Source organism: Myotis yumanensis, unplaced genomic scaffold, assembly GCF_028538775.1.
Source record: "Myotis yumanensis isolate MYYU_CA2020_CCGP unplaced genomic scaffold, mMyoYum1.0.hap1 SCAF_17, whole genome shotgun sequence".
Lineage (NCBI taxonomy): Eukaryota > Metazoa > Chordata > Mammalia > Chiroptera > Vespertilionidae > Myotis > Myotis yumanensis.
The window spans coordinates 36,199,784-36,222,918 of record NW_027223768.1 but is presented as its reverse complement, the minus strand read 5'-3'; the positions used below and the strand labels follow the sequence as shown (position 1 = coordinate 36,222,918).

Genomic DNA, 23,135 nt, shown 5'->3' with positions numbered 1-23,135 from the left:
TTCTTCGCCGACTCCGTCCACACCTTTGGGGATCCCTGGACCCGTTGGGGTTGGACCCCAACAGGGAAAAGCAATATCTATTGTTCTGAGTCTCTTCCCCAAGCAAGAAGTCTCTTCCCGGCGATGCTGCTGAGCCTCACGCCAGAGCAGGAAAGTCTTCAGGGTCGTCCAGTTTGGAGCAACGTCTTGTGTCACCAGTTCTGCTCGGGGTCCATAGTTCTCTGTCCTTCTGATCCTCCCCGGCCTCCCCGTGTGCCACCTCTGGCTCCGCACTCCAGATGGACGAGGGAGGGTAGCAACATTAACCTCCCACTGGGATGTGATGCCCTGGCCGCCTTCGGAACACAGGGGCCTCATCCCCGCAGCCATCCTTTACACTGTCATCTCTCTATCTGGACTCCTGTATCACCACTGTTTGGAAAGGACCGTGGACTCGGGTTTCCGGATGTTAAATTCAGGCTTTGGTCTGGTCTGTTCTTGAAGAGTTTTCCATTCATCTACGGCAGTGGTCTGCAAACCACAGCTCTCGAGCCACATGGGGCTCTTTGGCCCCTTGAGTGTGGCTCTTCCACAAAATACCACGTGTGGGCGAGCACGTACAGTGCGATTGAAACTTCGTGGCCCATGCGCAGAATTCGGTTTTCGGCCTAGGTGAGTTTATTTTGAAGAAGTGGCGTTAGAAGAAGTGGGGGTACGTTCGCTGAGGTTGACCCCTCAGATTGAGGACGTTTTTAGCAAAGGCCAGCTTAGGAGTACCCTAATTAAGTTAATAACAATGTACCTACCTATATAGCTTAAGTTTAAAATATTTGGCTCTCAAAAGAAATTTCAATCGTTGTACTGTTGATATTTGGTACTGTTGACTAATGAGTTTGCTGACCACTGGCCTAGCCCATGTTTCCTTCTTTGAAAAAAATTCACTTTAGCCCTAGCTGGTTTGGCTCAGTGAGGAGAGCATGGGCCCTCTGAATGAAGGGTCTCAGGTTCAATTCCGGGCCCTGATTGGGATGCCAGTGAGAGGCAACCAATCGATGTGTCTCTCTCACAACCATGATTCTCTCTCTCTCTGTCCCTCCCCTTCCCTTCCACTCTCTCTAAAAAAAATCAATGGAAAAAAGTATCCTCGGGTGAACATTAACACACACACAAAATCACTTTAATGTCTCTGTTGACCTTTTAACTATTCCTATTGGCTTTATTTTCTTCGTGGTTTCTCTTGATTTCCCACTTGAATGTTCTTTTTTATGAAGTACCTATTTGATTCTCTTGTCTATTGCGGTTGTCTGCCTAATTCTTAGTGATGAGTATGACTTCTTTATATATTACGGAGACAAGATTCCTGAGGAATAATGTGTTACAAATATCTTCGCCCTCTATGTGGCTTGCCTTTTCACTCTCATAATGGTTTCTTTTGATTTAAAAAATGTTATAATTTTGCTGTTCTATATTCTAAGCTTTCACTTTTTCACCTCTAAAGTAGAGATTATGATAGTATTTCACTCACAGAGTTGTTATGAGAATTAAATAGAAGAACGCATGTACTCCTGGCACTGACACTCAGTGAATATTATTTTTACTCCTAGTGCCACCTGTTTCTCTCCCCATCAAACCTTCCATATCCTTCTGTCTCCTCTGTTTTGAATCTCGGAGAGAGCATGTTGTAACAGAAAAGGCTGGTCATTTGACCTGGATTCATTCTTAACTTCTCTGGGCCTGTGGTTATTTGTAAAATCGTGTTTCCATCATCTTTGGGGTTCAATTCCCCCCTTTCCTATGAACATTAATATGTACCAGCCACTAAAAAGGAAAAAACAAAATTAGACGCGACTCATTCTCACTTGTCAGTCTCATGACTTCTCCCTCCTACTGAAATGAAACGTCAGTGCTACAGGGAGAAGTGGTTCACTTTAACCACGGCCCTCCAGAGAACAGCATGCCTGTTTCCCCAGCGAGCCTCAGCCTCATCTTTCTCCTCTGCCAGCTCACAGGTGAGTCTAGCAGATGCTCCTCTTCTCCTGACTGCCTTTCCCATTAGGACAGCGGTTCTCAACCTGTGGGTCTCGAACAATGAAAATACATCCTGCAGAGCAGATATTTACATGACGATTCATAACAGTAGCAAAATTACAGTTATGAAGCAGCAATGAAAATAATTTTATGGTTGGGGGTCACCACAACATGAGGAACTGTATTAAAGGGTCGTGGCATCAGGAAGGGTGAGAACCGCTGCATTAGGAGGTGTAGCTCCAGGTCCTGGGTCCACTCTGGGGCTCTGTCTCAGCTCAGGAGGCTCTGCTCCCTTATCTCATATTGCCTTTTACATCCTGTGGTCTCTGAATCAAGAAGCAGAAAGAGACTGAAGAGAGAGGAGAAGGACCACGAGGACTAGCTCCCCTTCTGAGTGAAGGAAGGGCTAGAAGAAGTGGTGTTGGGTATCAGGAGGACCTGTGTTCTAATCACAGCTTCTGCCACAGATTACCAGTAGATGAACAATGTCATCTTCCCTGGACCTTAGCCCTCCCTCCCTTTGAGGTCATTTCAAAAAACAAAATATTATCTTATAGGTGTATATTTATTTATTTTTTCATAAATATATATATAGCCCTGTCCTGTGTGGCTCTGTGGTTAGGGTGTTAGTCTGCAAAGGGTCACAGGTTCTATTTCCCACTCAAGGGCACACAGTTTGGTTTCAGGTTCTATCCCTCAGCCCTGGTCCTGCTCTTGCTCATGGGGTTGGTAACTAATTAATGTGTCTCTCTCGCATCGATGTTTCTCTCTTCTTTCTTACTTTCTTTCTTTCTTTCTCTCTCTCTGTCTCTCTCTCTCCCTCCTTCCCTCCCACTCTCTCTAAAAATCAATGGAAAAATATCCTTATAGGTGAGTATTATGTTATATATATAATATATTTCCTTAAAATATATTTATAAGATACTTATATATTGTATATTTAGAAATATATTTTTAAATGATTATGTAAAACAGTTATATTGATGAAGGGAAACATTTTAATTTTATTTCTTTTTTATTTGTGGATGAGAGTATTACAGATCTCCCGCCCCACCTATTGCTCCCCTCCACCCAGTTCCCGCTCCACCCCAGGCCTTCACCACCCTATTTTCTGTGTCCATTGGTAATACATATATACATATAAGATCTTTGGTTGACCTCTTCCTGCCCCCCACTCCCCTTCCCTCTGAGATATGTCAGTCTGTTCCATGTGTCCATACTTCTGATTCTATTTTATTCATCAGTGTATTTTGTTCATTACATTTCTTGTTTGTTTATTTTGATTTTTAAATAAAATTGTTGATAGATTTGTATGTACTGCCATCTTATTGTTCATATTTGCCGGGAGCCGGTCCATCCTTGCTGCTTGACACAATCGCTGCAGGAAAGAAACATCTGCACAGCATATGTTTCAATGGACCTGGCATATATAGCATACTGTTCTTAATATGTTTGCTCCCTTTAGCACCATGTGTTTTAACCAAGGTCACCTCTCCGAGAAAGGTTGTTTCCCCAGGTGGGGATCTTTCCCTGAGGTTAGGGAGGGGATACAACCCCTTAATTAAGTGCCAGGCGGGTAGTTAAGCTACATAATCTTTACTCCCTGGAATGGAGATAAGAAACGCCCTAACCTTTGTAATAGAAATTGACAGGATTAAAATCGGCTGGTATAAATACGGATGTAACTAGACAATAAACATCAGATCCTCATCAGCTCCTAACCAGAACTCCGACCAGAACTTTGACTGGAGATCCTGGCTAGAGGTCCTGACTAGGCTGCTGATCAACTGAAGCTGTCTCCGTGTCATTCCTTCTTCGCTGACTCCGTCCACACCTTTGGGGATCCCTGGACCCGTTGGGGTTGGACCCCAGCACATATTTTTTATCTTTTTCTTCTTCTACCTCTCTTAAAGAATACCCTTCAATATTTCATGTAGTACTGGTTTTGTGGTGATCAACTCCTTTAGCTTTTCTTGTCTGTGAATTTTAATTCTCTTTATCTGAATTTCAATTCTAAATGATAGCTTTGCTGGGTAAAGTAATCTTGGTTGTAGGTTCTTGCTTTTCATCACTTTGAATATTTCTTGGCACTCCTTTCTGGCCTGCAAAGTTTCTGTTGAGAAATCAGCTGACAGTCATATGGGCACTCCCTGTGGGTAACTAACTGCTTTTCTCTTGCTGCTTTTAAGATTCTCTCTTTGTCTTTAACCCTTGGCATTTTAATTATGATGTAACTTGGCATGGGCCTCTTTGAGTTCATCTTGTTTGTGACTCTCTGTGCTTCCTGGACTTGTAAGTCTACTTCTTTCACCAGGTAGGGGAAGTTTCAGTCATTATTTCTTCAAATAGGTTTTCATTATGTTCTGCTCACTCTTCTCCTTTTGGTACCCCATAATGCGAATATTGGTGTGCTTGAAGTTGTCCCAGAGGCTCCTTACACTATCTTCATATTTTTGGATTCTTTTTTCTTTTTGCTTTTCTGATTGGGTGTCTTTTGCTTCTTCATATTTCACATAGTTGAATTGATTCTCAGACTCCTCTACTCTACTGTTAAGTTCCCGTAAATTTTTCTTTATTTCAGTTAGTATTTACTTAATGTCTGGCTGGTCTTTTTTTATGTCTTTGAAATTCTCACAGATTTTTGAAAGTCTCACTCAGTCCCTTGAAGCTGTCATTAAGTCCATTGAAGCTTGCATTAAGATCCTTGAGGAACCTTCTAGCCATTGTTTTGAACTCTGTATCTAGTAGTTTGCTTGCTTTCATTTCTTTCAATTGTGACATGTTTCCTTGAGCTGCTTCCCTGTGTTTGTTTTTCTATATTAGGTAGATCTGATATGTCTCCCAGACTTGGAAAAGTGGCCTTGTGTAGTAGGTGTCCTGTAGGGCCCAGTGGCTCAGCCTCCCCAGTCACCTGAGCTGGGCACTCCAGGTGTGCCCCTGGGTGGGCTGTGTGCACAGTCTTGTTGTGGTTGAGCCTTGATTGCCATTGGCATCACTGGGAGGAATTGGCCTCCAGGCCAATTGGCTGTGAGGATCAGCTTCATCTACAATGGAAGAGCTGCTATGCAGGAGACACCCTATGGAGCAGGACTTTAGTGGGGCTTTGGTGCTTACTGAGTCTGCCCCTTGAATGTGTTGCTTGTGGATGTGTAGAGTTGTAATCTGGTACGGTCTGAAGCTGTCTACCAGGTTCACTGGCTCTGGGGCCTCCAGGGAGGTGCAAAGTCAGCCACTGCCTGGGGTCATCCAGTGGGAGCTACAGAGAGATCTGCAGATGGCTGCTATTTGTATTGGGCTAGAAAGTGTCCAGGTGAGGCCCAGCTGTGAAATGAGGCAGGTTGGTGCTAGGTCTTAGGCCTATTGTTGAAAGGTTTGGGGCATGTTGACTCCAGCTGCTACTCGTTTAGAGATTTTTAGAAAAGTCTGAAGTCTGAGCCAGGATAGGCGATTCATATGAAAAAGTAGCTGCAAACAGCTTGGGTGGGGTTGCAAATTGGATAAGTTGGGGTCTCAGGGAATCACCAGGGTGGAGTGAACTGTGTGGACCATGCTGATGAAGCCTCGGATAGGGCCACCAGTCAGCTTTGCGATGGAGGAGGTCCCAGCACAGGAACAATGACCCCTATGAGCACTCTTGTCTGGAAGAAAGCTGCGCCCAAATTCCCACCCAGCTAGACAGTTCAGTTCCTCTCCGTATGTCACTGGATTCCCCAAAGCCAATACCTGGTGCTGGAGCTCAGAGGAAGTGGAACCATGTAAGTTTGTGTGGGCCCTTGAAGAGGAACACCTGACACTTCAGTAGCCTTCATGTCAGTCAGCCACAGTCTCCGCTGGTTTTTATAGCCAGAAGTTACAGGGACTTATTTTCCCAGCTCTGGACTCTGGGCTAGGGGTCTGGTGTGGGGCTAGGATCCCTTGCTTCTCTAGGTAGGCCTTGGAGATATCCCTCTCAATTAAAGAAATGACACAGGGGGGTGTCAGACCAGCCCATTCCCGGCCTCTGCCTCCCTACCAGACTCAATGAGCTTTCTTCTTTACTTCTCTAGTTTTAGGACTTGCATTCAGCCAGATTTCAGGCAGTTCTGAATGTTGGTTGTTCTATATTTTAGTTGTAATTTTGATGTAGCTGTGGGAGGCAGCATTTACCTAGGCCACCATCTTGGTTCTCTAATTTTATCTCTTAAACCAAGCAATTTTGTTTCTTTTGTTAATCCTCATCCGAGGATATTCCATTGCCTTTTTTTTGTTTGTTTGTTTAGAGAGAGTGTGGAAGGGAGGGGTGTGGAGAGAGAGAGAGAGAGAGAGAGAGAGAGTCAGTGTGGGATCTATCGGTTGCTTCTCACACTTGTAAACCAGGTATGTGCCCTTGGCTTGGAATCAAAACCCTAACCCATCAGTGCACAGGCCCATGCTTTAACCACTGAACACACCAGCCAGGACTTAACCCAAGCAATCTAATCATTCCCTATGTAGAAAACAAACTCATATTGGCCCCAGCCAGTTTGGCTTATGGATAGAGAATCAGCCTGTGGACCAAAGTGTCCCAGGTTCAATTCCAGTCAGGGGCACATACCCTGGTTGCAGGGCTGCAAGCTTTTCCCTGGCCTGGGCCCTGGCCAGGGCTTGTGTAGGAGGCAACCAGTCAATGTGTTTCTCTCACATTGATGTTTCTCTTTGTCATTCCTTCTCTCTTCCACTCTCCCTAAAATAATAATAATAATAATAATAATAATAATAATAATGGAAAAATATCCTAGGGTGAAGATTAACCATGGTATGGTCATCCTGGCTTTAGAGCAAAAATCCTGGGCTTCTCTCAGATACAATCAACCCAGGTTATGTGGGAGCCCTGAATCAATTACCATGCCTGTGGAAGGCTGCCACCAAGCTGGGAGCCTGCCATTCTTACCCAACCGCCTGGATGCCACACAATGAAGAAGGGGTGAAATGGATGCAAATGAGGGAAGTTACACCATTCACTGCACTGACACTGGCGTGATGGTCAGATGAGTGTCATGAGGCCAAATCTTCTCAGGTCTTGTAGGCGTTTGTAGCCTCTCATGCTCTAGAGTCAGCTGATCCCACAATCATGTTAAGTTCCCCTATTGTATTTTCCCCAAGCACTGGCTACTCTCCTTTTTATAGCACACACTTAATTATTAGATGTCAATCTTCCAACCCTATGGCTGGCTTGCCCCCCAGTTCTATCCTAAGCTCCTAAACAGTGCCTGGCATAAATATGGAACCTTAAAAATTCTTGTTAAAGAAAGGAATGACTGAATGAGAAAAGCATGACCTACCTAGACATGGTAAGCACAGTAGGGTCACACTGGCAGGCGGAGAAGCCATCACAGAAAGGGAAAATGCAGTCCAATTTGGGACAGTTGAGAAATCTTTTATTTCTACATCACTTTTTATAGTAAATTGGAAAGAGAAAACAAAACTTTTTGGGACTTACCCCTTTATTCTATAAATTCACGTTTAAGGACTGGCATGGAGCTACTTTCTTCTTTCATGACCCCTCTTCCCTCCCTGAAGATACAATTAAGATAGAACAATAGACTCTATCTAGACTCATGTTGGCAATTTGTACCGTGATCCTCCAGTTTCATTTGAACTATAAATGTGGAGACATCTATATGTATAAAAAGCCAGTGTCCATGACGACCACGACGACCAAATGACCAGTCACCATGAGGTGCATTGAGCACCTCTTGGTCCCTCCCCCATGGCCCACAGGCTCTGATTGCAGCAAGGCATTGGTGGACGGGCAGGGCAGCAAGCACCATGAACAGTGGGGGCTGGGTGAGCTGGGTGGTGGGGGGGTGGGTGGGTGGGTGGTGCTGTTTGCCGGGAGCCGGTCCATCCTTGCTGTTTGACACAGTCGCTGCAGGAAAGAAACATCTGCACAGCATATGTTTCAAGGGACCTGGCATATATAGCATACTGTTCTTAATATGTTTGCTCTCTTTAGCGCCATGTGTTTTAACCAAGGTCACCTCTCCGAGAAAGGTTGTTTCCCCAGGTGGGAATCATTCCCTGAGGTTAGGGAGGGGATACAACACCTTAATTAAGTGCCAGGCGGGTAGTTAAGCTACATAATCTTTACTCCCTGGAATGGAGATAAGAAACGCCCTAACCTTTGTAATAGAAATTGACAGGATTAAAATCGGCTGGTATAAATATGCATGTAACAAGACAATAAACATCAGATCCTCATCAGTTCCTAACCAGAACTCCGACCAGAACTTTGGCTGGAGATCCTGGCTAGAGGTCCTGACTAGGCTGCTGATCAACTGAAGGCTGTCTTCATGTCATTCCTTCTTCGCCGACTCCGTCCACACCTTTGGGGACCCGTGAACCCGCTGGGATTGGACCCCAGCAACTGGCGCCCAACGTGGGGCAAAAAGGTAAGTCCCCCCGTCCTTGGGAAGTACTTGGGACGGATAGGACTGCACCGTAGGGTACTGCAGACCCCTCCTATAGAGGATAAGTAGGGTAAGCAGGTAGTTAGTACAGAACTTAGATTGACAAGATGGGTCATACTGAGTCTAAAGAAAAAAGAGTCTGTATTAATGTTTTAACGCATATGCTTGCTAGCAGAGGAGTTAAGGTTACTCCCAGTCAGACAGAAAGTTTTATAGAAGATGTATGTCAATGGCTTCCTGAGGATGGAACTGTTAATTTAGAAACTTGGACTAAAGTAGGAAAGCAATTAATGAACTATTACAGCTACCATGGATCTGAGAAGGTCCCAGCAAAAAGCTTTTCCCTCTGGAATTCAATTCGTGGCACCTTGGCACCAGAGGCAGAAACTATTGAACGTTCTCAAACTTTAAATAGTCCCTCGGATCCACCTAGAGAAGACACATCATTATTGTCTCCAGCTCAATCTAAGAGCAATTTAGCTATGCCTACTGATCGGAAGGAGAATAAATATCATAAACATGATCATTGTTCCTTTCCAGTCAGTAGAGAGGAGAGAGGCCCTCCCATTCAAAACAGGCTCCCTAAATTAGAAAGGAAGCCTAAACCAGGTCATGCGGCTCCTAGGAGCTCCATGTCTAAATTTCAAAGGGCGATAAGAGAAGCTGAAGCTAATGGAGATCTTGAGTTCTCACTCTGCTTCCCAGTTGCATATGAGAATGAGTTTGATGAGGACGAAAGCCCCACCTGGGAGGCTATACCTTACAAAATACTTAAAGAATTAAAATTGGCCTGCTCTGAATATGGTCCTCTAGCTCCTTACACACTAACCTTGGTAGAAACCCTAGCCAATAAATGGATGACTCCTTATGATTGGTCACAGGTTTGTAAATCCTGTCTCTCAGGAGGCAATTACTTATTATGGAAAACTGAATATGATGATCTTGCTAAGAAAGCTGTAGCCACTAGCAAAAATTCCAGAGGAGGAATAACCCTAGACATGATATTAGGAGAAGGTGATTTTAACACGGCTCAGGAGCAAATGTATATGCCCAAAGAGGCACTTATTAAAGTAACCAGTTGTGCAGTAAATGCCTGGAAATCCCTACCTTATACAGCAGGAAAAACAACCTCCCTTACAGAGATTAAACAGAAGGTCGAGGAACCATATCAGGATTTCCTTTCTCGCCTCATACAGGCAGTCAAGAGAGTAATCAATAATGAAGAGGCTGCCGATATCCTAATCAAACAACTGGCTTTTGAAAATGCTAATAATACCTGTCAGGCTTTATTAAGGCCGATTCGCAGAACGGGAACTATAAATGATTTTATAAAACAGTGTGCTGATGTAAGTCCAGCATTTATACAGGGTGTAGCTATAGCTGCAGCTCTCAAAGGGGAGACATACCCTCAATATGTACAGGGCATAGGACAAGCCAGCAATAATATAGGTAATAAAAGAAATATGAACTGCTACTCTTGTGGCTTACCTGGGCATTTTAGCAGAGAATGCCCAAATAGAAATAATAATACTCAAGCCAGATGGCAAGCTCCTCAACAGCCTGGAAATACATCAGGGAATAATATTAATCCTCCAAAAACCGTTTGTCCCCGATGTCAGAAAGGATTCCATTGGGCAAAGGAATGTAGATCGAAATACCATAAAAATGGTCGGCCTTTAAATTCCACAAACCGCTCCCAAGGAGGTTCTATCCCATCACCTCAATCGGGAAACTTGAGAAGGGGCCGGCCCCAGGCCCCTGCAATAATAGGGGCATCGACCCTCAACCCCTCTGCTGCAAATTTCAATCCGTCAGTGACCTCTTCAGAGCAACCCCAGGCAGTGCAGGATTGGACCTCCATTCAACCACCCACGCAATACTAACCCCAGACTCGCCAGTAGCAGCCATTCCTACAGGAGTGTCTGGGCCGCTGCCTGAGGGAACTGTAGGATTAATATTAGGGCGGAGCTCCACCTCGTTACAGGGGATCTTAGTCATCCCAGGAGTTGTTGATGCAGACTACACAGGAGAAATACAGATTTTACTTTCCCCACCCACCACAACTATACAGATTCAGCCCAACCAGAGAATTGCCCAATTACTCCTGTTACCAATACATAAAATAGGGACAGCTGTTACCCAGGAAGCTAGAGGGGCCGGAGGCTTTGGATCTAGTGATGCAGCATTTTGGATACAAGAAATCCATGCTACTAGACCTACAAAAATTTTACAAATTCAGGGAAAACCAATTGAAGGTATATTGGATACAGGAGCAGATGTTTCCTGCATAGCAGGGAAGGATTGGCCCTCTTCATGGCCCACGCATACCACCTCCACTTCCCTAGTAGGACTAGGCAAGGCATCTAATGTAAAAAAGAGTTCTCAGATTTTAACTTGGGCTGATGAAGATCAACATTCAGGAACATTCTGTCCCTATGTAATTACGACTATCCCCTTTACATTATGGGGAAGAGATATCTTGTCTCAAATGGGAGTTCTATTATACAGCCCCAGCGGTGTTTGATTTACTCCTGTTACAAAAAATTACAAGAAAATGAATTTAAATATTCCTCTCCTCATCATGTTTTACAACATACTTTATTTGTAATTAATATACTAAATGTAGATTCTGAGGGAAATTCCCCGATGTACAGGCATTGGAACCCTGATCTAACTAAACCTAAAGTCCTCGTCAAATGGAGAGACTTGCTTACAGGAGCCTGGAAGGGACCTGATGTACTTTTAACCCGGGGGAGAGGATATGCTTGTATATTTCCACAGGACGCAGACTCACCTGTGTGGATTCCAGACCGTCTAGTCCGACCTTATGTCTCACCACCCTCCATCTCCGCCTCAACCTAGCACACCTGACCAGTGCCTGTCTGCAGCAGATGTTCAGCCCTGAGCTGGAACCACCTGTCCATTGGGAGGATCACATGTGCCTCCTTTTTGTCTGTCCTTATGTTCCAGCTTTGCCCCACATCTCCTATCCTTTTTCTTTTTTTCTTAATCTGACTACTTGTTTGCTGGTTCTTTGGCCTTTCTCCTTCTCTCCTGAACACAGCCTTTTCTAGAATCTCCCTACCCTACTGTTCCAGGAAGGGCACCTCCCTTTTCTGCCGTGACTGGGGGTGTTTGGTATATGTCTCATACGTGGAGTTGTCTTGTGCAAAGAGCTTGTGACATCCTGGGCTGAGAAAGCCCTGTCCCGGGACTCTCCTTTGTCCTGTATTGGCCCCTCTGACCCTTGTGTCAAGAGGGACCCTCTTCTTACAATCCAATTGCCCACAGCTGTTGCCTGAGTTCTCTGTTAATGCTGAGGTCACGGTGACTGGTACCATAGATATGTCTCTCGCCCAATGGAGTGAGCTGGGTTCTCTCTGGAGAAGAAACCTGGGTTCCCCAAGATATGTGATCAATGCCGGGACCCCGCCAGCAGGCGAGGGGATCCAAAGGCAGTTGCTGGGCATGGAGGCCAGAGGGACATAGACCACCAAGGAGACAGAACTGAACCTCACATTACCCTACTTGGCCCCGGAGCTTGGCTGGTTAGTCAAAGACGGGTAAGATTCCTCAGGGAGGAACAACCTAAGACAGGCACAGTCACAGAGGGGCCAGTAGGAGAGAACTTGGGGTTCAACAGAGGTGGGGCACAGATCCTCACCCCCCCAATGGTGCAGGGGCTTGAACACTCGCCCCTTCTGAGGAAGGTCTCCTTCCCCCATGGCTGCTTCTCGCTTCCCATGTCCAGCCCAGATAGGGACCCAGATAACGAATAGAGACTTGGCCCAGCTCAGATCGGGAACAGAAAGAGACTTGGTCCAGCTGAGATCAGTACCTAGATAAGAGACCTGGCTGACAGCAGCTTCCCTTTCACTGCGACAGGACTTGTTTCCCATTTCTACCTTGGACCACAGGGAAAGGGGCAGCTGAAAGAAAGGGCTGGAGCAGGATGCTGCCTTCTTCCCTTTCTTCTTCCTCTTTTTTCTGAACGCTTCCATGCCTTGTAGTTCTTTTGCTTTCTTTTCTTTTTCTCTCTACTACCCTCCATCCTCCATAACAGCTGACCCAGAGAACACAGCTTGCTCCTCCTTGGACGCCGACGCCACCATCAAGCACGGCCCTGATGGACCCTTTGATGCAGCCCTTCAACTCGCCGACACGTCGGGAAGCCCGTCGCCAGTGATGCCACCCGCTAGCCAGACCAACAAAGACAATCAAACCAACAACTTGAGGACAGCTGAAATCTCTTGACTGAAGAGGCCGGCAACCTCCTAAGGAACGGGGCTCCTCGTGCGCTTCATCCACTATATTTATAGCTATGCTTATTGTCATTGCTTGCCAGTCTTCTTCCAAGTCTTAAACAGCCCAATCTGAGAGGTGGCTACTGATTTGCATGCACTATCATTTAAAAAATAAAAAAGGGGGAATTTGCCGGGAGCCGGTCCATCCTTGCTGCTTGACACAGTCGCTGCAGGAAAGAAACATCTGCACAGCATATGTCTCAAGGGACATGGCATATATAGCATATTGTTCTTAATATGTTTGCTCTCTTTAGCGCCATGTGTTTTAACCAAGGTCACCTCTCTGAGAAAGGTTGTTTCCCCAGGTGGGAATCTTTCCCTGAGGTTAGGGAGGGGATACAACACCTTAATTAAGTGCCAGGCGGGTAGTTAAGCTACATAATCTTTACTCCCTGGAATGGAGATAAGAAACGCCCTAACCTTTGTAATAGAAATTGACAGGATTAAAATTGGCTGGTATAAATATGCATGTAACAAGACAATAAACATCAGATCCTCATCAGTTCCTAACCAGAACTCCGACCAGAACTTTGGCTGGAGATCCTGGCTAGAGGTCCTGACTAGGCTGCTGATCAACTGAAGGCTGTCTTCGTGTCATTCCTTCTTCGGCGACTCCATCCACACCTTTGGGGACCCGTGAACCCGCTGGGATTGGACCCCAGCAGCTGTTAACAGCAGCAGGCTACCACATGTGATTTTGCACGCTGGGCCTCTAGTTTTCTTATATTGTTATGGGTTCACTAAGTGAGATAGACCATCGACTCAGAATTTAAATTTAAGAGCCTTTATTAAGCTGGCCAGCTGACAAAAAATTATAGGGAGAATAATGTGTGTGTTTTGTGCATGTGTGTGTGTTTTCCGGTTTTTGAAAGTACTCCACATTGCATTTATTTATTTATTTTTAACTTACCTATATTATTGAAAGTATTACAGGTGACCCTTTTACCCCCTATTGACACCCTCCACCCACACCCACAGCCCCCCCTCTCCCCCCTTCCGCCAGGGGAGAATAATGTTAGAAAACAGGAATCACCTCCTAAAAGGCATTTACCCAGGGAGAGGAACCAGTTCTTTTGAAAATAAATTTAGCAAAAATGTTGGTCAAGATCCAAGACCTATAATCAAGGGACTAGGTTTACATTTGGTAGCATCAGATTCTCTCTCTCCCCTCATCCCCCAGTGATTTTTAGAGAGAATGGATAGGAGAGAGGGAGGGGGAGAGAAACATTAATGTGAGACAAACATATCAATCAGTTGCCTCCCACACATGGCTCGACCTGGGCTGGGATTCTGCAACCCAGGTATGTGCCCTTGATCGGGAATCGAACCCGAGACCCCCTTAGTCTGAAGGCGGCGCTCTAACCATTAAGCTAAACCAAACAGGGGGGCATCAGGTTCTCTAACTCTCAAGTACTGGGAGAGCAGCTGATGCTTAAGGGAACGTCACCAAAAGACATAAAAAGGAAATCGGGATGCTCAATTGCACTCTACCATAAGAAAGGTAACTGGTCCTCAGACTTCTAAGCTATCGCTATCAAGAGGCTTTCACAGCTTACCTCCCACTGTTCTGATCTGTGCTTGAAAACCTCTGCCCCATGTCAGGAAAGCTCTCCTTCCTCACCTGCATCTAGTTCGGCTCTCCCAGGAGCAGTGGGCAGGGACTTGGACTGTAACCTCCCAGCTCTCCTCCTCCAGGAGCGTGTCAGGGGTGGAGCGGGGTCTTGTGTCTGCCTCAGAGCTTTGTCTCCAGCCAGAAGCCTCTGGGAGTGCGGTGGTTCACCGGAGCCACTCCTTTCAGGAAGAGTTCTGACCTCAATGCCTTCATATGAATAAGGTTCCAAAAGGTTTCCCAGGGGCCAGGCGGGTTGGACAGAGCGACTTTCTTGGGACCTTTCTAGAGCCCAAAGGGGCTGAGTCATTGGTGGAAAGAGCAGGGACTAACATTTATTTTATGGTTCTCTGTGTCTGCAGGGCCCGCAGCCTCTGGAGCCCAGCAGGAGCTGGTGGGTGCTGTTGGTGGGTCTGTGACTTTCCCTCTGACACACTCAGTAGATCGGATTGACAGCATTATCTGGATCTTTAAAAGTACTACTCTTATCACCATACAGCCAACAACGACAAACAAACCAGACACTGTCATAGTGTCTAAAAATCATAACAAGGGAAGGGTAGACTTCTTGCACGGGAACTACTCCCTGAAGCTCAGCAAACTGAGTAAGAATGACTCAGGTGCCTACTCTGTCCAAATACACAGCTCGTCCCTCCAGGAGCCCTTCACCCAGGAGTATGGGCTGCGTGTCTATGGTGAGTACAGTGACTGCCCTGGTAAAGTGGTAAACTCCCTGATATTGGGGATGTGTAAGCAAAGGCAGGATAAACACTTGGCAAGAATGTGGAAGATGGAACTCCTGCCATGGCTGAAGTGATGCGGCTGACCCCTGAGGTCCCCTTCTACTCAGAGATTCTGTAAGAGGCAGTGTGTGCAGCAGGTGGGTGAAATGGGAAGTGCAATCACACAGGTCAAATGCTGGCTTCTCTGTTTACTAGCTGCATGGTCTTAGCCAAGTTACTTAATCTCTCTGAAACTTAGTTTCCCTAATTGTAATGGGGCGGAAAGTGATGCCTGTTGTAGAAAGATTATCAGGTATAAACATCAATCACACCTTTCTCTACATTCCAATCAATTGAGAAATAGACACAAGAATTGAAAGAAAGATAAAAATAGCTTTATTTTGCCTTGTCAAGGTGCCTCAACTGGTTGGGCATCTTCACTCACACTGAAAGATTGTAGGTTTGATTCCCAGTTAGGACTCTTACCTAGATTGCGAGTTCGATCCCTAGTGGGAGCAAGTACTTGAGGCAACCAATTGATGTTTCTATATCTCTATCTCTATCTCTATCTCTATCTCTATCTCTATCTCTATCTCTATATATCTCTCTTTTTCTTCCCTTCCTCTCTCTCTAAAAATCAATAAAAACATATCTTTGGGAGAGGATTATAAAAAATAATTTTTAAAAAAGCTTTATTTTTTTCTTTTAAAGCAATCTAGGAGAAATATTTTTCCCCAAGTCTAGACCTTGGAGCCATTCAAGAAAGATGGATTTACAAAACAATTATTCAACCAGTTAGCTACAAGAATAGCTGCCTCACTCACTGAGATGCAATATCACAGACACCAGGAGATGGCCTTCCAGGTTTGCTTGTAGGAGGTAGGCCAGTGGTCTGCAAACCACAGCTCTCGAGCCACATGGGGCTCTTTGGCCCCTTGAGTGTGGCTCTTCCACAAAATACCACGTGCGGGTGCGCACGTACAGTGCGATTGAAACTTGGTGGCCCATGAGCAGAAGTTGGTTTTTGGAATGGGCGAGTCTATTTTGAAGAAGTGGCATTAGAAGAAGTGGGGGTACGTTCGCTGAGGTCGACCTCTCAGATTGAGGACATTTTTAGCAAAGGCCAGCTTAGGAGTACCCTAATTAAGTTAATAACAGTGTACCTACCTATATAGTTTAAGTTTAAAAAATTTGGCTCTCAAAAGAAATTTCAATCGTTGTACTGTTGATATTTGGCTCTGTTGACTAATGAGTTTGCCGACCACTGAGGTAGTCCATTCACCTTGATCCATGTGTGTCTTCCATATATACATAGCCAAAGGGAACAGAAGAATGCATTCTGCAGGCACACTAGCTAGGGGAAGGAGGAAAAGGGCAAACCACATTTAGTAGCAATCTTCACAGTTCAACCACAAGTACAGAAATGCAGATGATAGAAGTCAGACTCTCACTATCTCAGCAACGAACCTATTTGCTCATCCTCTGAGGGAGAGGAGTGAGCACCGAGTAGGGAGGGGCCCCAGAAGTGTTGTTCATCCGGAAGGGTTCAGGGAAAGTCCCTTCAAGGAAGCCTAAGGACAAAGAAATGGAGAGCCTCTAAAAGAGATAAAATTAGCTAACACCTAAAATACATTGAACACAATGCTTGCCATATGGCTGGGCTTAGTAACTGGCAGCTGCATTCCTGTGGACTTGTTATTATTTACTAGAGGCCCCGTGCATGAAATTCATACACAGGGGAGGGGAGGGTCCCTCAGCCCGGCCTGCACCCTCTTGCAATCCAGGACATCCCTCTCACAATCTGGGATCACTGTTTCCTAGCTGCTAGTGTGCCTGCCTGCCTGTCTGCCCCTAATCACTCTGCCTGCCTGCCTGCCTGATTGCCCCTAACTACTTGCCTGCCTGGCTGATTGTCCCTAACAGCTTGCCTGCCTGCCTGCCTGATTGCCCCTAACTGTTCACCTGACTGCCTGATCGCCCCTAACCCCGCTGCCTGCCTGCCTCAACACCTCTAACCACTCGTCTGCCTGCCTCATCACCCTTAGCCACTAGCCTGTCTGCCTGATTGCCCCTAACACTTCTGCTTACCTGCCTCAACACCCCTAACCACTCGTCTGCCTGCCTCATCACCCCTAGCCACTCACCTGCCTACCTGATCACCCCTAACCACTTGCCTACCTGCCTGATCACCCCCAACCACTCTGCTTGCCTTCCTGATCACCCCTAACTGCTGGCCTGCCTGATCATCCCTAACTGCCTCTGACTCGGCCCCCGTCACCATGGCTTCCTCCAGAAGGACATACAGAATGACATCTGGGAGGTTGTTTGGCTGTCCAGTCTAATTAGCATATTATGCTTTTATTATTATAGATCTTACTATTGTTTTTGTTGTTGCTGTATAGCTGTGGACAAGCAGACCTAGATAGTTCTCTTTTCCAGATAAGAATGAGAATTCTGCTCTAAATTGCCACTTCTGCTCCACTCTGCAGCACCTCAAAGAGGTTCAGGTCCAGGGCTTATAGAATAATTTAGAAAAAGAGTGCTATAGGCATAGTTGCCACCCTCGGTTGTCCATTTCTCTTTTATAGAGCACCTATCAAAGCCCAAAATCACCTTGGGTCTGAAGAGCAATAAAAATGGCACCTGTGTGACCAATCTGACATGCTTCCTGGAACGGGGAGGAGAGGATGTGACTTACAGCTGGAAGACCCTGGGGAAGACCTCCAATGAGTCCCATAATGGTTCTTTCCTCCCCATAACCTGGACGCTGAGGGAAAAGGACATGACCTTCATCTGCATGGCCAGGAACCCCATTAGCAGCAACTCTTCAAACCCCATCTTTGCCCGGAAGCTCTGTGAAGGTGACTGTCTCTCCCCTTTCTCTAGAAGCCTACAGTCGGAGGCTATGCCTTCTTTAGCTCCTGGTCCCCATGGGGATGGGCCCTGTGTAAAAACTGGAGGCCCCTGGGAAGTCACCAGACTGGGAGAAAAGTAGCAGTTGCTCTTAAAGTTGGGTCATTTTCCTTAGCTAACCCTGCTTCCTTCCCTGTGTCTCCACCCATTCTCTCTTTAAAGTTATTGCTGGTGACCTAGATCCCATCATGTGCCTGAGGATTTTCTTGCTGCTCATTTTCCTTGTACTGGTGTCAATTATTATATGGAGACAAAGAAGAAAAGGTAGAGCTTGTACCATTTTTGTCTTCGCCCTCATTCATACACTTTCTCCCTCATTAATTCAACAAACTGGTGGTAGGCCTAAGGATACAGAAATGAAGAGGCCCTACTCTCTGCCTCAAGGAGAACACCATCAGCCTGCATCCCTTAGTTCTGGCTTCTCTCCTAAGGCCAAGGTCCTTCCAGTTCTCTCCCCAGTGTCTACCCCTTTCAGAGCCTGGGAAGTAATGAGGGTAACCACAAAATCCTGGGATTTTCCTGGGGTTAGCACTTAAAGTCCCATTCCCTGGGGAAAAAACAACAACAAACCTTTAGTTACAGGGAAACCAGTATAGTTGGTCACTCTAAGTAGGTTGTCAGATGGGGTGGTGAGCCAATGGGGGTGGTGAGTGGAAGGAGGGGCCAGCTCTGATTCTCTTCCAACTTGGTTGTAGAGTCCAATGAAGAGAAGAGAATGGACACTCATCTGGAAATTCCTAACTGCTCCCCCCCTTCTGGAGAGACCGCAGAGTATGATACAATCTCTAACCCAAATGTGAGTCCATTCCTATATTTATGGGGGCCTTATCCTCCTCTCTGAGGCCCTTCTTGTTTTACTGGAGATTTTCCCATGGATTTGAACAACATGGGAGATGAGGATATACAATCCTTGAAACCCAATGCACCGTGTCTCCCCTGAGTCTTGTGGTTTCTTTTTTATGCAGAAGCTAGTGCCCTCTGAGCCACCTGGTTCTGATCCAACCAGTAATGCTCACACTGTGATCTATGGAATTACCCCTTCTCTCCACAGTTCACAACAGCTAGTCAACAGGCCTTGTTCCTTTTGCATAGAACAACAAGGAGAGTAGTGTGGTTTTGACAGGATGTTTGAGCTGTGATGCCACTAGACTGGACATAGAGATGCCTTTTTCTCAAGAAGCCATCAGAAAAGGACTCAAAAGGCCCATGGTGGCTCTGGGCTACACTCAAGGCTTCCCAAGCGTGGGTCACCAAACTCCAGTCAATGAACACAAGGTTAATCCAAAGGAAACTCGTTGAAAAGAAGAGTATAAATAGAAAGTTTTTCAAAAGCTAAATAAATAGAGGCAATCTGGAGACGTGAACTAGAGAACTTCAAAAGTCCTCCCCCACCCGCATACCCCCAACCCCCACCCCTGCCGCCCCAGGAACAATCACTGTAGTCCAGGCTGGACTAGCTCCTTCGCGGTCATAGAGGGCTTTCCCACACAGGCCCGTTTAATGAAATGAGCACTTTAGAGCCTCTGGATGCCAGTGTGACTCCAGCCTCCTACTCTCACCTACAACTTTTCCAAGAGGAGACCTTACACGTCCTCTTCGAAGTTGTTAGTGTCCCGATAGCTCTTTGCTCCTGTAGGGAGACTGCTCTGTGCTCCACTCAGCCTGGCTTCTGTCAAAATTCATTACTTTATGGATCATTCTCCCTGCTGGAGACACAGTCCCAGGAGACCTCAGGACTGGATGTCCGGGGTGTTCAGGAATAAACTTCACTGATCCAGGATAATTTTCACCAGCCCAGAAGGCACTTTTGTTATTGCTGTTATTGTTTTGTTTTATTCTGTCCCATCAGTCATCTTTGCTGACTGGTTCCAAAGGCCGTTTTGACTGATGACAAGGTTTATTTGCCACAATTAGCAATATGATTTCAAATTATCCTTTAATCACCTTGGAGACTCATAGCTCATGAGACTTATATCTTACATATACATTTTTTAAAAATATATGTTTTCATTGATTTCAGAGAAGAAGGAAGAAGGAGAAAGAGAGATAGAAACATCAATGATGACAGAGAATCATTGATTGGCTGCGTCCTGCACGCCCCCTACTGGGAATTGAGCCCGCAACCCGGGCATGTGCCCTTGACCAGAATCAAACCCAGGACCCTTTAGTCCGCAGGCCGACCAACACTCTATCCACTGAGCCAAACTGGCTAGTGCTAGATCTTACATATTTTAAGTTCACTTAACACAACACAGTTTTAAAATAATCTGATTATTTTGTAAACAAGTTATTAATAATTATAATTACAGTCAACAACAAGAGCACTTCCCACTACCCATTCCTGTTCCAGAACCCTCTGTCCCTCTCGCTTTTTCCTCCCTTCTCTGCTTTCTTTCCTTTGGATTCTCGGCATCTCTTTGGCCTTGTTTATGTGACCCAGAAGATAGATGATGATTTCTTCTTCTTCTTCTTCTTTTTTTTTTTTTAGTGATTTTCCTTTACAGCTGGAACTCTGGGAATTCAAAATTAACATCCTTGTCCGTGAGCTTCTTATAGACACCGGAAAAAGTTTCAACCTCGTGCTCGATGTTGTTCTGCTGCGCTTTGTCCAGATGCACCTGGATGAGCCGGCTGCCATCCAGCTTCACGCAGATCCTCTTGCCCACGATCTCGCTCGGGAAGACCAGGTCCTCCAGGATGGCGTTGTGCACAGCGGTCAGCGTGTGGCTCCTGGGACACTTCTGCTTATTCTTTGTTTGGCTTTTTCCAGTTGGTTTGGGCTGAATCCTCCTCTTAGCGATGAAGGAGGATTCTTTTTTTTTTTTTAATAGAAAACTATCCCAGAGGAAAATTCAGTAAACCCTCTTTATTGCACAGTGCAAATACCCGAAAAAGTAAGAAGCATTAGAGCTGAGTTTCATCTTAGTTGTTCTATCACTTTTGCTAGTTTAAGCTTAGCTTAACATTTCTTGGGTCCCATTGATTTCATGTTTCCTGGTATGGAATTAGAAGTTCCCCAGGATGTCCCCATTCCCTTTGCTTACAATTACATAGAATATAGAGACTAGAAGAGAATTGTGTTTAGGAATCAAATGGGGGTAATGTGGAACAAACAGAGTAGGAGAGAGCTGCTAGGGAAGAATGGTAGCAAAATCAGCAGGACGCTGACTGGGACACGGATAAGGTAGGAAAGGCTGTGGGGAGGCTGTGCCTGGGAGGAGACTCTGCTTGCTTCTGAGCCACCAGTTAACTGGAAGCAGGAGAGGTTTGCTTTGCTTTTCTGTATTCTACCTATGATGCATCTGGTTTGCACACACCCCTGAGTCTAACTACGAAGGCAGTAAGCTTTAAAGTTCATTCCTTCACAGATCACACTTGGCAGAAGCTGTGATGCCTTCTGTCCCCCGTTCGGACCAGATCAGAATAGATGAGAATGGGGAAAGCAGTTTACTTATTAAAAGGAAAGGTTGGTTCCGGTGGATTATTGGAAGAAAAGCATTCAACAAGATAAATGTGGGTTAACCTCAAGGCACGGTTTCTCTAAGGTCGGAGTGATCACACGGTGGAGCAGGCGCAGTTGGGAGGCTTGGGTTAACCTTGGCAGTAAAGAGTATCTGTGAGGGGTACAGAGACCTGCCTACCTTCAGCGCTCTACATTCTTGTGTTTACTTGGCAGATGGAGAAACCCCACTCACTGCTCACATCGCCAAACACACCAAAGCTATTTATCTACGAGAAAGTCATCTAAACAGCACTGCACTCCCTCCTGTGTCATCCCAAAGAAAACAAACGAATTCACTGACATGACCAGAAAAACTGAGGAAGAACAAAGAACACAGTTCCTTCCTGGAAAACTATCCTTTCGATGCTATTGTAATTAGTGAATCCTATCTGATAAAGAGGGAATATGCTAATTGACCCTCACACCATCCCAAAGATGGCAGTGCCCACAGCCAATAAGGAGGGAATATGCTAATCGATTGCCACAGCCTCAAAGATGGAAGCATGTACAGCCACAAGATGGCCAGTAGGGTAAGGCAGTTGTAGGTGATCAGGCCAGCAAGGGAGGGCAGTTAGGGGCGACAGGCCAGCAGGGGTGGTCAGTTGGAGATGACAAGGCCTGCAGGGAAAGGCAGTTGGGAGCAACAAGGCCTGCAGGGGATGGCAGTTGGGGGCGATCGGGCCAGCAGGGGAGCAGTTAGGCGTCGATCAGGCTGGCAGGGGAGTGGTTAGGGGGTGATCAGGCAGGCAGGCAGAGTGGTTAGGGGTGATCAGGCAGGCAGGAGAGCAGTTAGGGGCATTCAGACAGTCAGGCGAGTGATTAGGGGTGATGAGGCAGGCAGGCGAATGGTTTGGGGTGATGGGGCAGGCAGGCAGAGGGATTAGGGGTGATCAGGCAGGCATGCAGGCAAGCAGTTAGGAACCAGTGGTCCCAGATTGCAAGAGGGTGCAGGCCGGAATGAGGGGACCCCCCCAACCCCCAGTGCACAAATTTTGTTCACCGGGCCTCTAGTTGTTAATAACAGTAAAGGAGCAAAGAGAAGGCCAAATATTACAGGAATGTCATTTGGGCAGTTTCACCAGAACACTAAAGCTTTGCACTCCCCAGGGAGCCACAGGTCTATTCCCACAAATTGGACAGAGAGGAGAATAGACACACGCCCAGTAAACTGTGAGGGTGACAAAAGGAACGTGCTTGCTGTCAGTCACACCTCAGAACAGCCCACTGGCTGCTGGGGTCCAATCCCAACGGGTTCAGGGGTCCCCAAAGGTGTGGATGGAGTCGGCGAAGAAGGAATGACACGAAGACAGCCTTCAGTTGATCAGCAGCCTAGTCAGGACCTCTAGCCAGGATCTCCAGACAAAGTTCTGGTCAGAGTTCTGGTTAGGAACTGATCAGGATCTGATGAGGATCTGATGTTTATTGTCTTGTTACATCTGTATTTATACCAGCCGATTTTAATCCTGTCAATTTCTATTACAAAGGTTAGGGCGTTTCTTATCTCCATTCTAGGGAGTAAAGATTATGTAGCTTAACTACCCGCCTGGCACTTAATTAAGGGGTTGTATCCCCTCCCTAATCTCAGGGAAAAATCCCCACCTGGGGAAACAACCTTTCTCAGAGAGGTGACCTTGGTTAAAACACATGGCA

General features: G+C 46.0%; 1 protein-coding gene across 2 annotated transcripts; it reads left to right on the top strand.

The window, feature by feature from the left end:
- The first annotated feature begins 1,931 nt into the window (after positions 1 to 1,931).
- On the top strand, positions 1,932 to 22,886 carry LOC138995459 (SLAM family member 7-like). Of its 2 annotated transcripts, none has more exons than XM_070395923.1 (6): positions 1,932 to 1,988; positions 14,711 to 15,043; positions 17,659 to 17,931; positions 18,146 to 18,247; positions 18,679 to 18,779; positions 21,660 to 22,886. In XM_070395923.1, the coding sequence occupies exons 1-6, from the start codon at positions 1,934 to 1,936 to the stop codon at positions 21,729 to 21,731; spliced, it is 936 nt and encodes a 311-aa protein (XP_070252024.1). In that variant the 5' UTR covers positions 1,932 to 1,933; the 3' UTR covers positions 21,732 to 22,886. The 2 variants fall into 2 exon arrangements, with proteins under 2 accessions (XP_070252024.1, XP_070252025.1); XM_070395924.1 differs by lacking the exon at positions 21,660 to 22,886 and adding an exon at positions 20,472 to 20,877.
- Positions 22,887 to 23,135: the final 249 nt, after the last annotated feature.